The 16,746-nt window shown below is 36.7% G+C and overlaps 1 protein-coding gene across 1 annotated transcript in view; it reads right to left on the minus strand.

Moving 5' to 3' along the window:
* Positions 1 to 16,746, minus strand: part of TUBGCP3 (tubulin, gamma complex associated protein 3) — a gene marked incomplete at its 5' end in the record, with an annotated part of 38,535 nt that overhangs the window by 7,659 nt on the left and 14,130 nt on the right. The window contains 9 exons of the mRNA XM_010082881.1: positions 325 to 393; positions 1,218 to 1,353; positions 2,656 to 2,845; positions 6,934 to 7,042; positions 7,454 to 7,564; positions 8,976 to 9,142; positions 10,483 to 10,615; positions 12,502 to 12,570; positions 15,990 to 16,115. Of these exons, the coding sequence (XP_010081183.1) occupies positions 325 to 393; positions 1,218 to 1,353; positions 2,656 to 2,845; positions 6,934 to 7,042; positions 7,454 to 7,564; positions 8,976 to 9,142; positions 10,483 to 10,615; positions 12,502 to 12,570; positions 15,990 to 16,115 (1,110 nt within the window). The remainder of the gene's footprint in view (positions 1 to 324; positions 394 to 1,217; positions 1,354 to 2,655; positions 2,846 to 6,933; positions 7,043 to 7,453; positions 7,565 to 8,975; positions 9,143 to 10,482; positions 10,616 to 12,501; positions 12,571 to 15,989; positions 16,116 to 16,746) is intronic.

Below are 16,746 nucleotides of genomic sequence, written 5' to 3' on the forward strand. Positions count from 1 at the left end.
ATCCAAATTAGCAGCTACAGCCTAGTAATAATGGAAGAAGAGGAGCACTCCATTTATTAAGTACTTGCTAAAATCTCTGCTGGAACAAATGAATTACTGTAATGACTGTTTTAAATGTAGCTTTTTAGGACTCACAGTTAATTTACAAGAACTGAAATTTAGGCTCAACTTCACACAGTGGGTGCATCCTAGATGCAAAAAAAAAAAAAAAGTCTCTGATCTTACACTCCAGAATTAAAAAAAAATTATTTCAATATGAAAAAAAACTTAGCAATTTAATTCAGTGTCCGAGATATGTTCACAACCAGCAGTATATGACATTACCGTTGCTATTGGCCCATCAACATGATAGTCCAAGCTGAAGACATCCCATCCAGTGTCCCCAGGAGACACCTGTATTAAAAAGATATGCTACTTTCAGTGTACAACCAGCGCTACTTTCACTGTACAACCGGCGCATACGAGTGCTAAAGAGCAACTTCTGCTTACTCTTCCATTCCACATGGCCTATGAAAAAACAAGCATCTGCATCCATATGGGATACAGGAGCTCCTTGTTAAAAGCAGTAGATTAAGCAAAAAATGAACTGAAGTTTGACACAAAGGCGGGATTTATCTCAACCAAATGTTGATGTTTGTAATGACAGCGTTTTGCAACTGGAGCTAGTAAAGGAAATGAAGGGAAGGGAAAACTTGTTAGGCAGGACTCAGCCTAAGGTATAGACTTATTTCAGACGCTAGAGTAGTACATCAGTTATCTTCCACCTCTGGGACTGGAACTTTCTCATTAACTTGTTTCTTACCAGAGGTCTTGCTCATGAAATGCACTTTCATTTTTTCACGCTTTGTAACTACTAGTGACAAAGAGACTACCCCCAAGATTCTTGTAAGATCAACAGCAGTAGAAACTGCAGAAGCTCAAATCAGGACCACCAGCATCAATTACTGTTAGACCCTAAATATTCGACTTTGTATTGTCAATGAAACAGCTGTAAACCCACAGCTTGAAATACAAATAGACAATAGGCAGGAAGTGGGAAAAGAAGAGAAGACTTATTAAATGAGGTTTACACAATTCAAAGTAGACCTCAATGGAAAGCGGCAGGGGGAAATGTATTTACTATATACACATTAAAACTGTTTCATGTAGATCTCTGCATGTATGCACACACACAAGACAAGGCATGTTTCACGTCAGATCACCATGATGCAACAGACCTCTAGAAGTCGAACATCCAATCGTTTGAGAATCTCAGGATTATCAAACTGGGCATTAGTTGCCCTCACCGCTGTTTCAAGGATTCCAGTTAGATTATGCTGATATAAGGTTGTAGCTGGTCGTGCAAGCTCTGGCCTGGTGGTTATGAAACAAACAGTCATGGCATATTACTGAGATATTCTGCAGCAGCAATTTGGTAGTAACTGCAGCACACAGTGAAACACTTTTCTGACAAATTTTCAAAATCTCTCGTATTAGTCTTCCAAGTCTCTACCACAAAGAAAATCAACAAGCAAAATATTTGAGCAGAATATGTCTATTCATATGTAGCTTTACACCTGAACATCATCATGAGTAACTTTATCCTCATTTAATGCCAGTAATTTGAAATTACTAGGATTGCTAGCTTAACTATTCTGTAATTTGAGTTGCATTCATATCTAAAATGAGGCAGATTACACCATTAACACATCAAACCAGTAATTTCATTTCAGTTTTCAGACCTTATTGATAGCCATCTCAGGTTTAGAAGTGCTGCAGAAGCACACAAACCCACCCCCTCTATGTAACTTAAACTTTCTGAAGAGCTGCAACATGCCAGTAACAAGCACCTTGCACTGCTCCTCTCTCCCATGATCAGTACTGGAAAGTCCCTCACTACTTCTGCCTCAAATGTAATACTGACTCCACAAATCAACCTCATTCTGCTTCACACTCATTTTCACTCAAAAAAGCATGGCCACGTACAAATCATCACCAGCCAACATTGATTTTGATTTATAAAGAAGCTAATGGAAGTTCTATTACAAAGCCTGCCTTCTAGACCAAAGGAAAGCTTTGCAAAGGACATTTTTGGTAGACTAAGCTTCATCAGTACAACCAGCATGTAAAAGCAGTGAGCTTGCAAATACACTTTAAGAACTGAAACTGATACTTGTGAGTGCACCTGAGTGCTTAAAGCAGAAGCTGGTGAGGCATCAATTAAATTTTAAAAAATGCATTGAAGGGTTTTGACACAACGTTTTGGAGCAAACACCAAACCTCCACAATACAGAAGCCTAACATTCACAGCAATGCTAACTAGTGGCATCAAGAGCAACAGAACTTTTCTGCTTAAACTTGCTGACAGGAGCAAGAGAAGCACTAACATCTTTGAGGCTGTCACAGGGCCAGCATAAAGGTATCTATATTCGCGCAACTTTTCAAGATGTTGTGAAATGGTACTGTATATGCTCCCTACCAAAAAGGAATAACAAAGTTTAAGCCTCAGGGTCAAAAAAATTAAACCCAAAATAGAATTTAAGAGTTGTTCAATTAAACCTTTGAGTAATAAGATACTTAAAGTATCCTTTTCCAAAAGCAAGACAGTTTCTGTGCTGATCAAGCACATTTGCAAGCATCAGAAATTCAACATAATTATCCTTCCTACTCTCTTACTTGAGTAAATCCATTAAATGCCTGATAAAGTCTCCTTGACCAAGTAGTAAGTAGCGCCTCATGGCCTGCATGTGTTCCAGTAAATTGTACTTCTTGTTGAGAACATCCAGCAGGTATTTGCTAGTCTCAAAATAGGCTGCATCAATTTTCTCTTGAAATGCATTCTCGAGATCTGTGAACAAATCAGCAGCTAAAAAAAAACCAAACAACAAAAGTTAAAATTAAATTAGTATTTTTCTAAAACTGAGGCAAATGAGCTTTGCAACTGAAATATACAAGCAGAGAAACTGCAATTTATTCTGATTCACTTTATTATACATTTGGCATAGCCAAAGTGAAAGCAAGCCTAAAGCAGCCCATACTTCAACATCATTACTTTTAATCTGTGCCCAGCCTGTATTTTCCAATAAGAGTTCATATTATTTCATCACTTTTACACAGAAAGCAAATTTTCTTTGAGCTTGTTGAAATCCTGCAATTTACAGAAACAAATCATTTGAAGGAGGTCTAAAAAGCTCAAAGGTAGGGAAAAACAAAAGCAAAAGGTGGGGAAAAAGTATTGGGGGGGGGGGGGGGAGGGCTAAACCACAAGTCACTTCTGAGGGTGGTAGAGAAAAATTTAAAAAAGAAAGAAATCAAAGAATCAGTCAGTACATTCAACAGAAAAGAGTTCCCACACATAAGTCAGTGTGAGAGAGGAGAGACTATGCTTTCCTGATCTGAAGGACTGCCAGCAACTTGATGTTTTCTTCTCCACCTTTGGCACAGGGCACTCAGGGCAAAAAGTAGGACATTGCTCTTTAGTAGGAAGCATATTTCATTCTTTTCTACAGCTACAAGCTTGTTAAGAAAGGGACTGCAATAAGGGTCTTATGAGGTAGCAAGAAGAGAAACGTGGCCTCTTCAGGCAAGATGGAGGAAAACTCCAAATACTGGACTGCCAACTATCCTCAGATTCAGGCCTTCCTTAGCACTAAGGATATACTCCCACTTCCAACAGTTTTTAATTATGCAACTATTTGTGTAATAGTTTGGTATCTGAAGATCCAGGTACCAAATGAGTGTAAGACAGTGCACTGCCTCTCCAGGACAGTGCACTGCACTCCAGGATTAGTTTCAACCTGTACTGCAGGCAGGAAAAATTAAAATCAAGTTTCATGTTGTTTTGATGAGATTCAGCCTCAGTTAATAAAATAACTCTAAACTGAAGACATAAAGAGTGGTTCTAATACAGAAGCCACTCTTTAATAAGGGAAACCTCACAAGGTCTGGTTCAATAACACTCCCTGAGGTTTCCAAACTCTCATTCCATAACCTGTGAACTTCTCCATAAAACACCGAGTGCAAGCATATGCAGAGAGTTCAAAGAGATTACACTTATATAAAACATTGCTGTGCTCAAAGTCCCTACACTAGGAGAATACTATTTAGTCAAGTAAGTTATGAGCGAGCACTGTCAGGTACTGGACACAGAGGTTGGGCCTAGGACTGGCTAAAGGCATAGGTAAAGCCAACAGGCAGCAGGCAATTGCCTGGTTTGCCTATGGCAAGCCTAACAAGGCACACATGCTGGTCCTGCCTCCACTCATGTAGGGGGGAGTATGTGTAAGGCAATACCTATGGGTGGATAACTTCTTGTTATCCCAAGCAGAAAAAAAGCCTTTCCCTTTCCTTAGTACTGCCCCTGCCTTGAGGGAAGTGACTTGGCCACAGCCCTTCATCTCTGAATCTGGAAAACTCAAGTTTACATGTGTAGCTGTAATGCACCACCTCTGCATATATGCACATCAGCATAAGCAATGCACCATCCCTGTCTGACATTCAAAACTACTTAAAAAAGGTTGCCTACATCAACAAATGAGGCCTACAAACAAATTTTTGAAGCTGTGCAAAATTGTCTCAGGACACTGAAAGCCAGAAATGGGTCAAGAAAGGATCAGGCAAAAAACACTGACAGACAGGTCCATGAGTTGCTACTGAATGTAGTGGTCTTATGTAATTCCTTGTTCAGAAGTTCTCAAACTGTTGGCAGCTTGAGGTTGGAGCTGGGATCACTTCATCTGCCTTCTTTATTGTCCTTCTTCCCCAAATGTCTATTATATTTCCCTGTCAGGCAGGATGACAAATTTCTACACTGTTCTGCATATCAGATATCCTGTTTTAATACATGTTCAGATAGTTTTTTACATGTTAATTGCTTCAGCATCAAAAGGAATCTGGGCAAACAGGAGAGTTAAGGTTTCAAAGCAAATTAAAGAAAAACAAACAAAACAAAACACAAACCAGGAAACCCATGAAAGGTTCAGGTTTAAAATGAGAAAAATCATCCAGGTTGGCATTCTAGCTTTCCATCATCTTACTATAAGTAATTATCTGAAAGGACTCTTACGATATTGTCAGATGGCACAAGCAAGGATGACAGGATGCATTTCCAACATCACTGACACAGAATGTTCTTTCTGGATTGAATGGGTAAAATGCCCTAAATACAAATGCAGTTTTGTGCAGAACTAAGGCAGTGCGATACTATGAGGTCTTTAGGCTACAGACCATCAGCTCAGTATGCCTTCAGCACACTGCAGATACAGTGGATAACATCCATTTCTAAAACTACACTTCTGTCTGAAACACGTATTCTCAGCACTTAAGATAATGTACTTGCTTCGAAGCTCTTGTTCCCTACATAACAGGGAACCTCTATTCGTGCAGATCTTCCGTCCAATCAAGGACAGAGAAACAAGTGCAAATTAAAAAAAAATTGGAAAAGCATGGCCATAAATGCTGTGTAAAGTGGTGAAAGTAGTGTAGCCAAAGGATGTTTTTGCCTTTTTCAGGAGTAGCTGGCAAGATGAATGACAGTTCAAATGCATTTACAGCCCTTATTCACTTAACCCTGACCCCTCTCTGCACTTCAAGCGCATCTTTGACTAAGCAAGCAGTGTGCATGGTACAAAAATCACATTAGATGAAATATTCTTGCAGATGTTAGTGGAATTTTATCAGAACACCTTTCACAGAGGTACTCATGCTAAAAGTCTATGCTGTGAAGAGTTAATATAAAAACTAATCCAAGGTTAATCTGGAGGAAAAAAACAATTTAGAAAAGACAATCCCACAAAACCAAGCTTCGAAGCTACACGTAACAAAGCCACATTTGAGAACAGGAAGAATGGAAAAAGATATTGCACAAGATGTTAAGAAGTGGAAAGAAAGATGTTCTTAGAAAACTAAGTAAAGAACCGGACTGAAAAACTAACATTTTAGATAATTTTTCTCTTCACAATAGCTGGATACACTAGCAGGACATCATCACACTTCTAGAAACTGTGTCTAAAATAGCATCAGAGAAATTATCCCAGTGATCTACGTTGCAACAATTAGACTCTCTTTTGTATATTAAATGAGTTATACAAAGGAGTTAAAGTAAAATATCACCTCCTTCACCAGAAGTAAGTTGTGCTTAGGATGCTGCTAAATCTGTGAGAAAGGACTACCTTATGTTCTCTGCTAAATATTTACACATTAAGTCTCCTTGGTTTAGATGTTTACTATTTGCTATTTTTCATCATAACAATGCTAGAACAAGCCACCACGGAATAACTGCAAATGTTATATAAGCTCTTGTTCGTTAAAATTGAAAGACCTTCTAAATAGAAAGAAACCATTTGAAGTTATTCTGATAGTTAAGATTTGGTTTAGTGTTCAGCAGCTGGCAACCCCAGTTTTAAGTAACCTTCAAAAAGGATTTTACTAACCTTCCACATACTCAACTTTCTTTGGACATATTATAGCGGTAGTGTGCATTTACAGAAAGGCTTCTTTCCTGCCTGGTTTTACCGCTCATTCTCTTATTTACAACTAATGGATTAATTATTATTTTTTCATCACAGAATTGAGTATTATTATGGAATCATATGATGAAGTGTATTTGATGAGAAGTTGTAAGTACTAAATTCTTACTGCAGCACTCAAGAATACCCCTGCCCCCACCTTACCCTTCCTAACAAAAGTCATCTGAAAGCAGACTGGTTTCATTCAGAAATCCAGTACATTTGATAGGTTTGCTGGATGGTTGTTAAGAAAATAAAATTACACATGTACATCTTCATATATATTTTGTAAAATGCAAGTATCCATTAAAATATCTGTACTTTAGCACAGATGGGACTTCTGTACTCCTTTCCACCCCACTATCTGAAGTGTCAGTTTACAGTCTAAACCACATATTGTACAGAGCTCAGTTCAAAGGGAAGAAGTTGACTAATACCAATACTCTACCATCTTTTGAAGACTCCGCAGACTTTGCCACAGCAATCATCTTTGTGGATGGAGTCTGATCATGACAAACTTGATGCAAGAAGTTTATGGATTTTCCTATTAGAAGGACCTGAACACAAAAGGATTTTTTTTTAAAGTTATTTGCATATAAAAGAAAGAAAAAAAACCCCAATCAAACAAAAAAGACACCCACAACCTTCAGGAAACAGGATAGTTTGTCATCTTTCTGTGCTCTTAGCTTCACAATCCCAACTACAGCAATCCAGAACTTCAGTGCTAACCTGAAAAGGTTTTAAAAACAAACTTCTTTTCCCATCTTGAGATCTCCTTAAAGTTTATCAGTTAGAGAATGCAAAGAGTAACAGTCTTATAGCCTGCCTCAGCAAACAATTCTTTATTGCTGTAGCTATTCTTAAGATGAATATTTATTGTTAAATTTGGCCTCTGTTTTCTTAACGGAAATCTAAACAGCAGCGTATGGCCAACAAATCATCAGAAGATTTAGCTTTTGAATTCATACCTTTTTTGATTGCTCCATTGTAATAAAAGAAGGGATCATCGATTTCCTCAAAGTGTATTTGTCATGCCACAACCGATCGGTTTTAACTGTAGGATCTGAAGCTACAAAAAACTGCAGATTGAAATAAATATTAAAAACAAAATATGAACGTAAACTCTCTCCTCTCATGTTTCATTTCTATTTTCAGAAAACCATAAAAAATATTTGAGTTGTTCTTTTATCAAATTTTTTTCAAAGATGCAGAACTGCAAAAAAACCCCAAAAAATCCTGCAACTAAACTGGTGATCAAATGTTAAGGTCTTTCAACTCCACACAAAGGAATACTTTCATTTGTAAGAAAAAATATCTACACAATTAGTTTTGTTAAAATGACTTCTGGAAGGATCCTGTCCTCATCCTGCCAGACAAGACATCCTTTTTTTTTGGACAAGAACCTTTTTCACTGCTTCCAAATACCATTTCCACCAAGAATGTCAATTTTATTTGTTCAAAATTTGTGTCTATGGTACGAAAATTGTAAGAACACTCCTACAGTGCACACATAAATTTTTAAACAAGGAGTTGAAAGCTAATGAATTATATAAAAACCAAAAAAGACACCACCTCACAACTCTGATGGCAGCTGGAAAAAAAGGAAAGGCTTTTTTACACTTCTGGCCATAAAGATTCACAGACATTTCACACAAGTCTCCTAATGCTGACCTTAAAGATCAACTGTGGGTGATATTAGTAATTTAAGTTTGACGCTGAGGGACAGTTTCAGAAATCAGTCAGCATATTTCACTCTCAAGTAAAGTAACCCAGATGTGTCTCAGATGTTCTCACTCTATTTAAAAAAAAAAAACCATTCTTTGGCTTCTTGGAACGAAAAAATTCTCACTCTAACAAGACTGTTACTGATCGGAAACAGGAAAAAGAGTTGGGAGAGCTTAAGAAGGTATAAAAGCATTTCTAAGAAGAAAATGGACAGTTACTAGAATTGGCTGTTACAGAAGTTAGATCAAATAAATCTGCAGAGTTTCTAGCAGAATTCTAGAACCATAAACCTCTTCTACCCAATTTGACAAACTGAAGTTATTTACGAAGCTGAGGATAACAGCAGGTAGTCAGAGTAGAATATTCTGAATTTTATTCCAAATACAAGCCTTGCATTCTAAACAGTTACAAAAACTCTGGATGCCTTAGTTCCATTACACTAAGCAGGAAAGAGAGAGAGAGATGACTTTGTCCCTCTTCAGAGGCAAGCATCTATTGCTAGTCCACCATTCTGCCTCTACTACACAAACCCAGGATATAATTCACTGAAGACAACATACTGCATCCTTGCAACCTCCTGGTATCACACTGACTCAATCCGTGAAGAGAGTCACTTTTCGTGTTGTTACTGTATATATATTACTTACTTATATTGCATTTTTCCATCACAGTCTACTTTTCAAATTCTCCTCTATGCTTCCCACAGATTATACTACCACAAGTAAATGAACAGAGATAAAATATTTATTCTATCATATACATTACCTCATGGTATGTATCCTCCAGCTCTCCATCATAAATCCAGCGATAAAGGAAATTCAGTACAGGATGGGATACCAGGCCAAGAATGTGCTGAACCAGAGATCTCATGTAGGGATCTCCTGTTTTAGTATAGGCATGAACTGCTGAGGCTAGTTCACCCCCTTTTCTCCCTGTAAGATCACAGGAGAGAGGAACAGAAATGTATGAAGGAAAAATACATACACCACACTTAAATTCAGCAGCCATTGATTTTAACTATTTATATGTCATTCAGAGCTTGCTGAACAGCAATTCTAAAAGGTAGCAAAAGCACTTTTTTTAATGTTGACGTGGACTTCCTAGGTTTTAAGGCATGAAAAAGTAATCTCACTGAAGTACTAAGCACAGTTCTCTGACACTGTATTCTGTCTACTTTACGGTAGCTTGGAGGAATACAAATTTCAAGGCGTCAGATCACATATAAAGGCTGACTTTATGCTTCTCTTCTTCCCCACCACCCCCACCAAAAGGGCATTAAAGCAGGCTTAGTACATTTTCCTTCTCTCCTGTACTTGACTCTCTCTCAGATGTTCTATATGCATACATACACACAAACACGTTTCCTTCTTCTAGGTTATACTTCCCCCCATAGCTCCTTTAGGCAATATATCCTGTCTTCTTGCAATTGAAAGATAAGAAGCCACCAAAAAAAAAAAATTAAAGATAGATCTAGTACTTGTTTTGCTGTTATGCTGCTCAGCTAAAGGTTCCTTGCAGCACAGGCTGTAGCATTCAAAGTTTACGTGAATGTCCCAGAAGCAAAGCCCATTTTTTTTCCAAAATTGTTACCAATTCTGATAATCAAGATAAAACAGATGTTGTAAGCTTTTTTGATTAAGATGCTGGTCTTTCCAAAGGGCCACAATCTTCACTTATTTTCAAAGACAGCAAAACTGAAGTACCCTCAGGGAAAAGCACAGACTGCAGGTCAGTTACTGGCCAAAGTTTTGGTCAACTCCAACCACCACTCCTCAGCATTTTCTTGTGGGTCACCAACACAGCCATGCACTATTTGCAGATTTGTGAAGTTTTGTTGTTTCAGATGAATATGCAGACAAGTTGCAAATGCCATCACGTATAGAAGCATAATACTCATACATAGTGAGGAGACTAAGCCAACCATTTCATAGCGTATTAGTGGGCTTTTTCACAGTGTGGCATTCTCTGAAAGATGACTAAAACTGAATAATTGAAAACAGCATGGAAAGTACGCGATTAAATTTGAAGGATTTCTGAAGCACATTCTAGTTGAAAAAAAAAAAGCAAAAAAGTGTTAAGTGTATCAAAACAGCACTATAATTTGTCAGGTTTTTTTGCTTAAACTAAAAAGACAGAATCCTCTGAATTGGCTACTTAAAGTTTTCTAAAAAAACATAACAGTAATATTATTGATATCCACCTTTGGCATGCACACACAACTACTCAAAGTTACATAACTTCCCCAGAAATATTAAAATAATGTTAAACAGACCTTGACAGTGATCAACAAGTGCTGCAAGGGTCTTTAACCTTATTTTAGGATCATATGTCCAGACTAGAAGACGGCGAAGTGTTAAACTGCTCTCAAGTCCCAAATTCACACCCTGATCATCTTCCAATTGCAACTGATCAAATTAGAAAGAGAAAGTCATATCAAGGAACAAAACTGGCAGAACCAAATCAGAACTGATGTTTCATAGTTTTTATTCTGAAGTTAGCTTTTTACTAACACACTTGAAATACCCAGTATTATATGTTCTCTCATTAAATCATTGGGCCAAAACCCAAGAGCCACACAAGTGGAAGCAGAGAATCAAACCCAGGTGAAAGGACAGAGACAAGTAGAAGTGTAATAGGGCAGACAGAGCACAAAGGCCAAGAAATTCAAAGACAGCAAGGTGATAGATAGTCTCAAAATGAAAGAACAAAGCAAAAGAGAGCAGAGATCCTGAAAGACAGTAAATGCTGGCCAAAGAGATGCTCTGAAAAGAGATGTGCATTTGCATCTCAGATGCAAATATTTGGCATTCATTTTCCATGGTGTTGGGAGATTCATGGTAGTCACATTGTGACAGATTTTTCTTATCATAGCTTTTAATGTTTTGGGGTTTGGTGTTTGGTTTTTGTTTTGGTTTTGTTTTTTTTTTTTTGTTGTTTTTTTTTTTTTTCCCAAAGGTAGCAATTCTTTAGTATGGCTGTATACCTAACTTAAGTACTGATGGCTTCTGAAGGAAGACATTGAACAGAATTTGTCCCATGTTGAACTAAAATAAGCTGGCTGGGCAGTAGTAAAAATTTTACCTCCTACACCTTTCCTTTCCTTTTGATGGAAGAAGTCAGATAGGTGTTTGGCTACTGGCCAGGGTTAACCCATCACAAGGGTAAATGCAGTTTGAAAATAAGTGATGCTAGAACTTTCTTTTCGTTTTACCCTTATGTGCTTCCCCTCCCACCAGACTCATCTCTTCTTCTGAAAGGTTTAGCAGAGCAGGAAAGTTAGAAGAAACTGCATTTCAAAGAAGTCATAAATATTCTTATGTTCAAGAAGTTTTAGAAGTTAGAATAAATCAAAGCTCCAGCAAACCAAGAGAACAAAAATGATTTGGACAGAGCAGGAAATAACTACAAAAAGAGTAACTGGAGAGTAGCCAGGAAAAACAAGCAAAAAGTATGTATGACAGGCATTCCAAAAGTCAAGAATGTTGAAGAACTGCAAGTGAGTCAAAAGGAATAGATGCTTTTAAGTCATAGGCTTCTGTAAATACTTTCAACTACAGATTTTTTAAAATCAGAATTTTAAATGCCATTTAACTTCACATCAATTCTCAGAATAATTTTTTCCCCCATTATAAATAATGAACTCCTTGAAAGTCCCATATTAAAAAAAGTAAGCAGAAGGAAAAAAATACCAAATTTTTATTTTAGAGCTAGCATCTAGGTGCATGTACCTATAAATATTTGTGGACAAACTGCAAGATTATCAGCGCTGAGCTGGTCTATACGTCACAGAAAAATAATAAAACACTGAAACATCTTAATCTCTCAGTACAATGAAAGGGAGACAGAAAAGGCACAAACTGCCCCAGACAGAACAAAAAGCTGGAACAGTTGTTACTAGCGGCAGAACCATGTACTGTTTGAAATACAGGAAGATTCCCCCCCCCTCCCCTTTCAAAGACGTCTCATGCTGTTTGGGATTTGAATGATAAAGATATCATGCAAGATTAAACTGAAAAAATAATACAAAAAAGGGAGAGAGGCTTAGAAACACCTTATATTCCTTGCTTATGTAATACATCAAAATAACAGTGAATCTTTAAGAGAAAAATATTCATTGCTACATACATCCAAAGAGTAAGATATGTACAAGTTGCTATTGACAGTGGACAAAATTACCTGCAACTGTTTTACATTCTTCCCTTTCTAACAGGATACCTGGGTATACCTTTTAGGAGATATTCAGATAACATAAAGCAAAATAAGAAAGTTAAATAAGAACCACTTAACTTACCTGAGAATGTAAAACAGATAGCAGTCGGTAGTATTCTTTAAGTTCCTGATGTAAGGCTGCACAAAAACTCTAAGAAAAAGAGGACAAGAAAAACCAAGAAAAAAAAAGTCAGGAAAAATCTTTCTGTAGAATATCTTTCATCTTATCACCACACTGTGAAGGTAGCTAGAAATTTCCCAAAAGGAATCAAGCTACAAGTTTCAGCACAAAAGCGAACTCCTGGAAAACTGGCCAACATATGAATGCTTCTCTAAGAGATGCACAGACCTTTTCCAAGAATATATACACATTGTCAAGTGACTTTCTGTTTCTTGCTGTCTTAATTCTACCAACAGATTAAACTGTGACAAGTGTAACTCTCCAAACAGATAAATCATCTCAATAAAGACATTAATACTTACCATAGGGTCATAACATGACCCAGAAAAAAATTTCTTTAATAATTATGTAAAATACAGTATGTCATAAAGCAATAGAGCTTCAATTTCACGAGGGCCTCTAATAGAACACAGAAGTTTGGCAACCATCATTATATTAACAGTAGAGACTGTATGACATGAACAAGAAAATATGCTCATAAAAAAATACTCCCAATAAGTGCTGCTGGATCAAGTACTCTAAATTTTTGTCCTTTTATCAATTGATAGTCATATACGATTCTTCACTTGACATGGAAGAAATTAACAACACTATGTCCTAAGAAATCTGCAAAACATGAACAAATTAACAGGTCTGAACTAAAGCAAAGACTCTTCTTTGCAAAACAATTCTAAGTACCGCTACTTTGGGTTGTTTAAAAATAAATAAAGGTAGACTTTTAAAACAATTCCTGAAATAATAGTTGTTTACTAACAGATAGTTTTCCACAGTTTGGGGTCCTGGGGTTTTGCTTTGCTTTTGTAATGTTCTTAATCTAACATACAGACAAAATATTCCTGAAACATATTTTCCAAAACAGAATTTAAAAATATGGGTCAGTAATTTTGGACTGAGTTGAAAAATCTTGGACTTTAGGCACTTTTTGGGGCTTCAAAAGTTTGTTTCTTTGAAGAGTACTTTCATGCACACACACAAATTCTTCAGAACTGATTTCTCAATGGTTTTGACATCTATTTTAATGTTGGGGGTTTTTTCAATGCAAAATTCCCCATGACCTTCCCCTTAAGGTCTTTTAAAATCAGAGTCAAAGCAATTTGGAAAAAGTATGGAAAAGCTCACAAAGAGAACCCAAGAGCTTAAAGTAAAATATTTATTCACTGGACTATGTACATGTTAGAAATCATTACTACAAGCACAAGGAGAAAATAAATCTTCTTTCCTGCTAAGAGGCTAAGAAGCCTAGGGGAAAAAAAAAAAATCATTAATCTTGCCATTGTATCCTTTAGAAGGAAAGAGGGTTCCTTTCTTCAACTTAACATTATAAATTAGAAAGAAATTTGAAATTCATTTTATTTCAGAGGATACTGAAGCACAAAAAGAAATCCTCTTACATGTAACTCCGCTTTTCATTTCTTCTCACTTGCTTCTTCAGTACATTTCCGAATGTATTAAAGTAGCACTTGCCAAGGGGGCAGAGTAGAGACTCCAAGAAAACATTCAAAGGCACTATACATCTACTCAAGAAGTGACAACAGTAATCCCTGTCTTTAGTACCCAAAAGGATTTGGGATCTAGCTGGCCAACAACTCTTCAGAGAAGCTTTAGAACTTAAAATTTACATCCAGTGCCAATTCCTGCATAACAAACGACAGATTTTTTGTTTCCCAAACTGTTACAGAAAACTGGACATTATCCTAGAATTCTGATTTGCAAGAGAGAATTCAGGAAGGAAACAGAATGCTTGCTCAAGAGAAAAAAAAACCCAAACTGTACTGGATCTAAATGGGCAAAATGTCAAAGTTATATTTCATTGCTGATTATTCCTTTCACCTTCTGAGGACAAAGTAGAACTTAGATACTAAGCAGAAAAGGTATAAAAACATCACCTTAAAGTGTAGTATACTGTTGGATCTCTACTCCTAATAATCGTCAATACCTGACATTTTACATGGTAAAAACAGTCACCAGAATAATAGAAGAGGTGACAGACATCTTATCCTACATGTGGTTTAAACAAGCACTCTTTTAAAACATTAAAGAAAAGATGCTTTAGAATGCACATCTCGTGCTAAATTCTTAATGCACTGTGTGCAGCACCTGACACTGTCAGCTATAAAAGCCATGAAGAGCAACGGTATATATACTTTTTGCCCAGACACTGACAACAGGAGTAGAATATATGTTTTTATTTGTACACTTATGTTCTAGAAATATTTAAGTGCTTGCCTCAAGCAAAATTAACAGCATTTGAGCTATACAGATTCAGCTAACTAACTGCAGAGCCTTCTGCACAGGATCCAAAACCTGCATATGGCAGTAAGATACTGCACATTTAAATTCACCGAAGAATTAAAGTTCTCCCCTTGCTGTAAACTTGAAAATTAAAGCCAGAAACAGTAAAAATAAGCATAAGCAGGAAACTACAAGATTGAGAATAAGAAACTTCACCCAGATATAGAGGGAGAGTCTGAAGAAAATGCATATACAGTAGCACTACCATATAAAACATGGAAATCAGTATTGGATCACTAGAAAAAAAAATATTTATATGTAACTAAAAGGGTTACTTAGAGTAAGAGACAGAAGGGAACAGAATAAAACATCAGAAAAGTAGGAAGCACTACAGTGTCTCTACTGACCTCTTAAGAAAAATTAGATTGAAGGGAGAAGCACTTCAATTTCTTGGCAGATTAGGTAGGATGTTATGGCTAGAGGCAAGGATAACATTTCTGTCGACTCAGAAGGGATAATATCCAGTTTTACAGAGGGAGCAAGTGAGAGGAAACGGGAATGCCTTAGCAGTAAATGTGGTTTTGGGTATTACAGCAGCTGTGAAGTTACTGTAGGCTACAAATCATGATGATGAAACCTATAAAAACAAAAATTAATATTCTTTTGATGCTGTATTCAAAAGAAGGGCAGAAGATAATGGGGTATTTACATTTTACGTAAGTTAGTGCAGTATTAACACACGAACATCAATATTAGCTGATAAGTGTCTCCTGCATAGGTCACTCTAACAACTGAATTGGTGATTAACTAGCTCAGGGATGCCACCATCCCATTTAAGCAATGTTTTTGTTTGTAAACATGCATGAGTACTTAAAAAAAATAATTTTAAGAAAAGGATATTAAGAAATGGCATCTATGCATGAGACTACAAATGAGGGGGGCAACTCCTTATGACCAGCAAGAGCAAATGCCTTCTCCTTGCCTTCAGACTATCAGCTAATACCAGAAGTGGCAGTCCATAGAAGAAGTAAATCAAAGGATGAATGATCCAAGCTCCAAAGCTGATGCATCATTCTAGTACTGGATTTTACTCAGTAGTTTCTAAAGGAAACAAGATGAAAATATTGTAGCAAAACTAATTTTTTTAGCTGACCTACCTGTCCCACAAGTCCGAAAGCACGATCCAAACTTCTCTGGTCTGTGTATTTTCTTATTTTATTATGTAGCCATCCCAACTCTGCAAGTCTACTTGTAGTATCTCTGAGAGATTTGGACAAGCTCACCTACAAAGTTAAGAGAAACAGTTGTTTGCAATTAAGTCAAACCTACAATGCCAATACCTGTTTCTTCACAAAAGCCCCTCTTTCTCATAAAATAAGCCAGTTCAGAAAACAATAATTTTACATTCTACAGCAGAGATAGTGCCAAAAAAAGCAGACAACCATGAACTAGCATTACATTTATACAAATTAGGGTTGAAAAGGCAGCAGCAACAAACTACTGGGAACTTTGTGATCTTCTCTTTTGGAAAACTTAATGTAAAAGTTTTCATACACTCTTTTTACATTAGGGAACCATGGCAGTAACAAAAAGGTCTTCAGAAAATAAGAAATATGAAGTTTTGCGATGTAGAATCACACTTCATATTATCCTGATAATCAGCAAGACTGAAGCTCTAGAAGATAAGTCAATGATTAAAACTAATGAAGAAACCTAGAGAAAGATAATTAGTTACCACTACATGTGAAACAAACCTTTAATGAAAGACAAACAACCCAATGCCAGACTAGGTATCAAGAATCAAAACTTACATAATCCAAATTCCAAGTTTAAATCCAATCCACCAATAATACCTTTTATAAGCTATTTAATCACGCGCCCCTCTGAGCTCTTCTAGTCTGTTTCCACTTTTCT

This window comes from Pterocles gutturalis, unplaced genomic scaffold (assembly GCF_000699245.1).
Source record: "Pterocles gutturalis isolate BGI_N339 unplaced genomic scaffold, ASM69924v1 scaffold8160, whole genome shotgun sequence".
NCBI classification, from domain to species: domain Eukaryota; kingdom Metazoa; phylum Chordata; class Aves; order Pterocliformes; family Pteroclidae; genus Pterocles; species Pterocles gutturalis.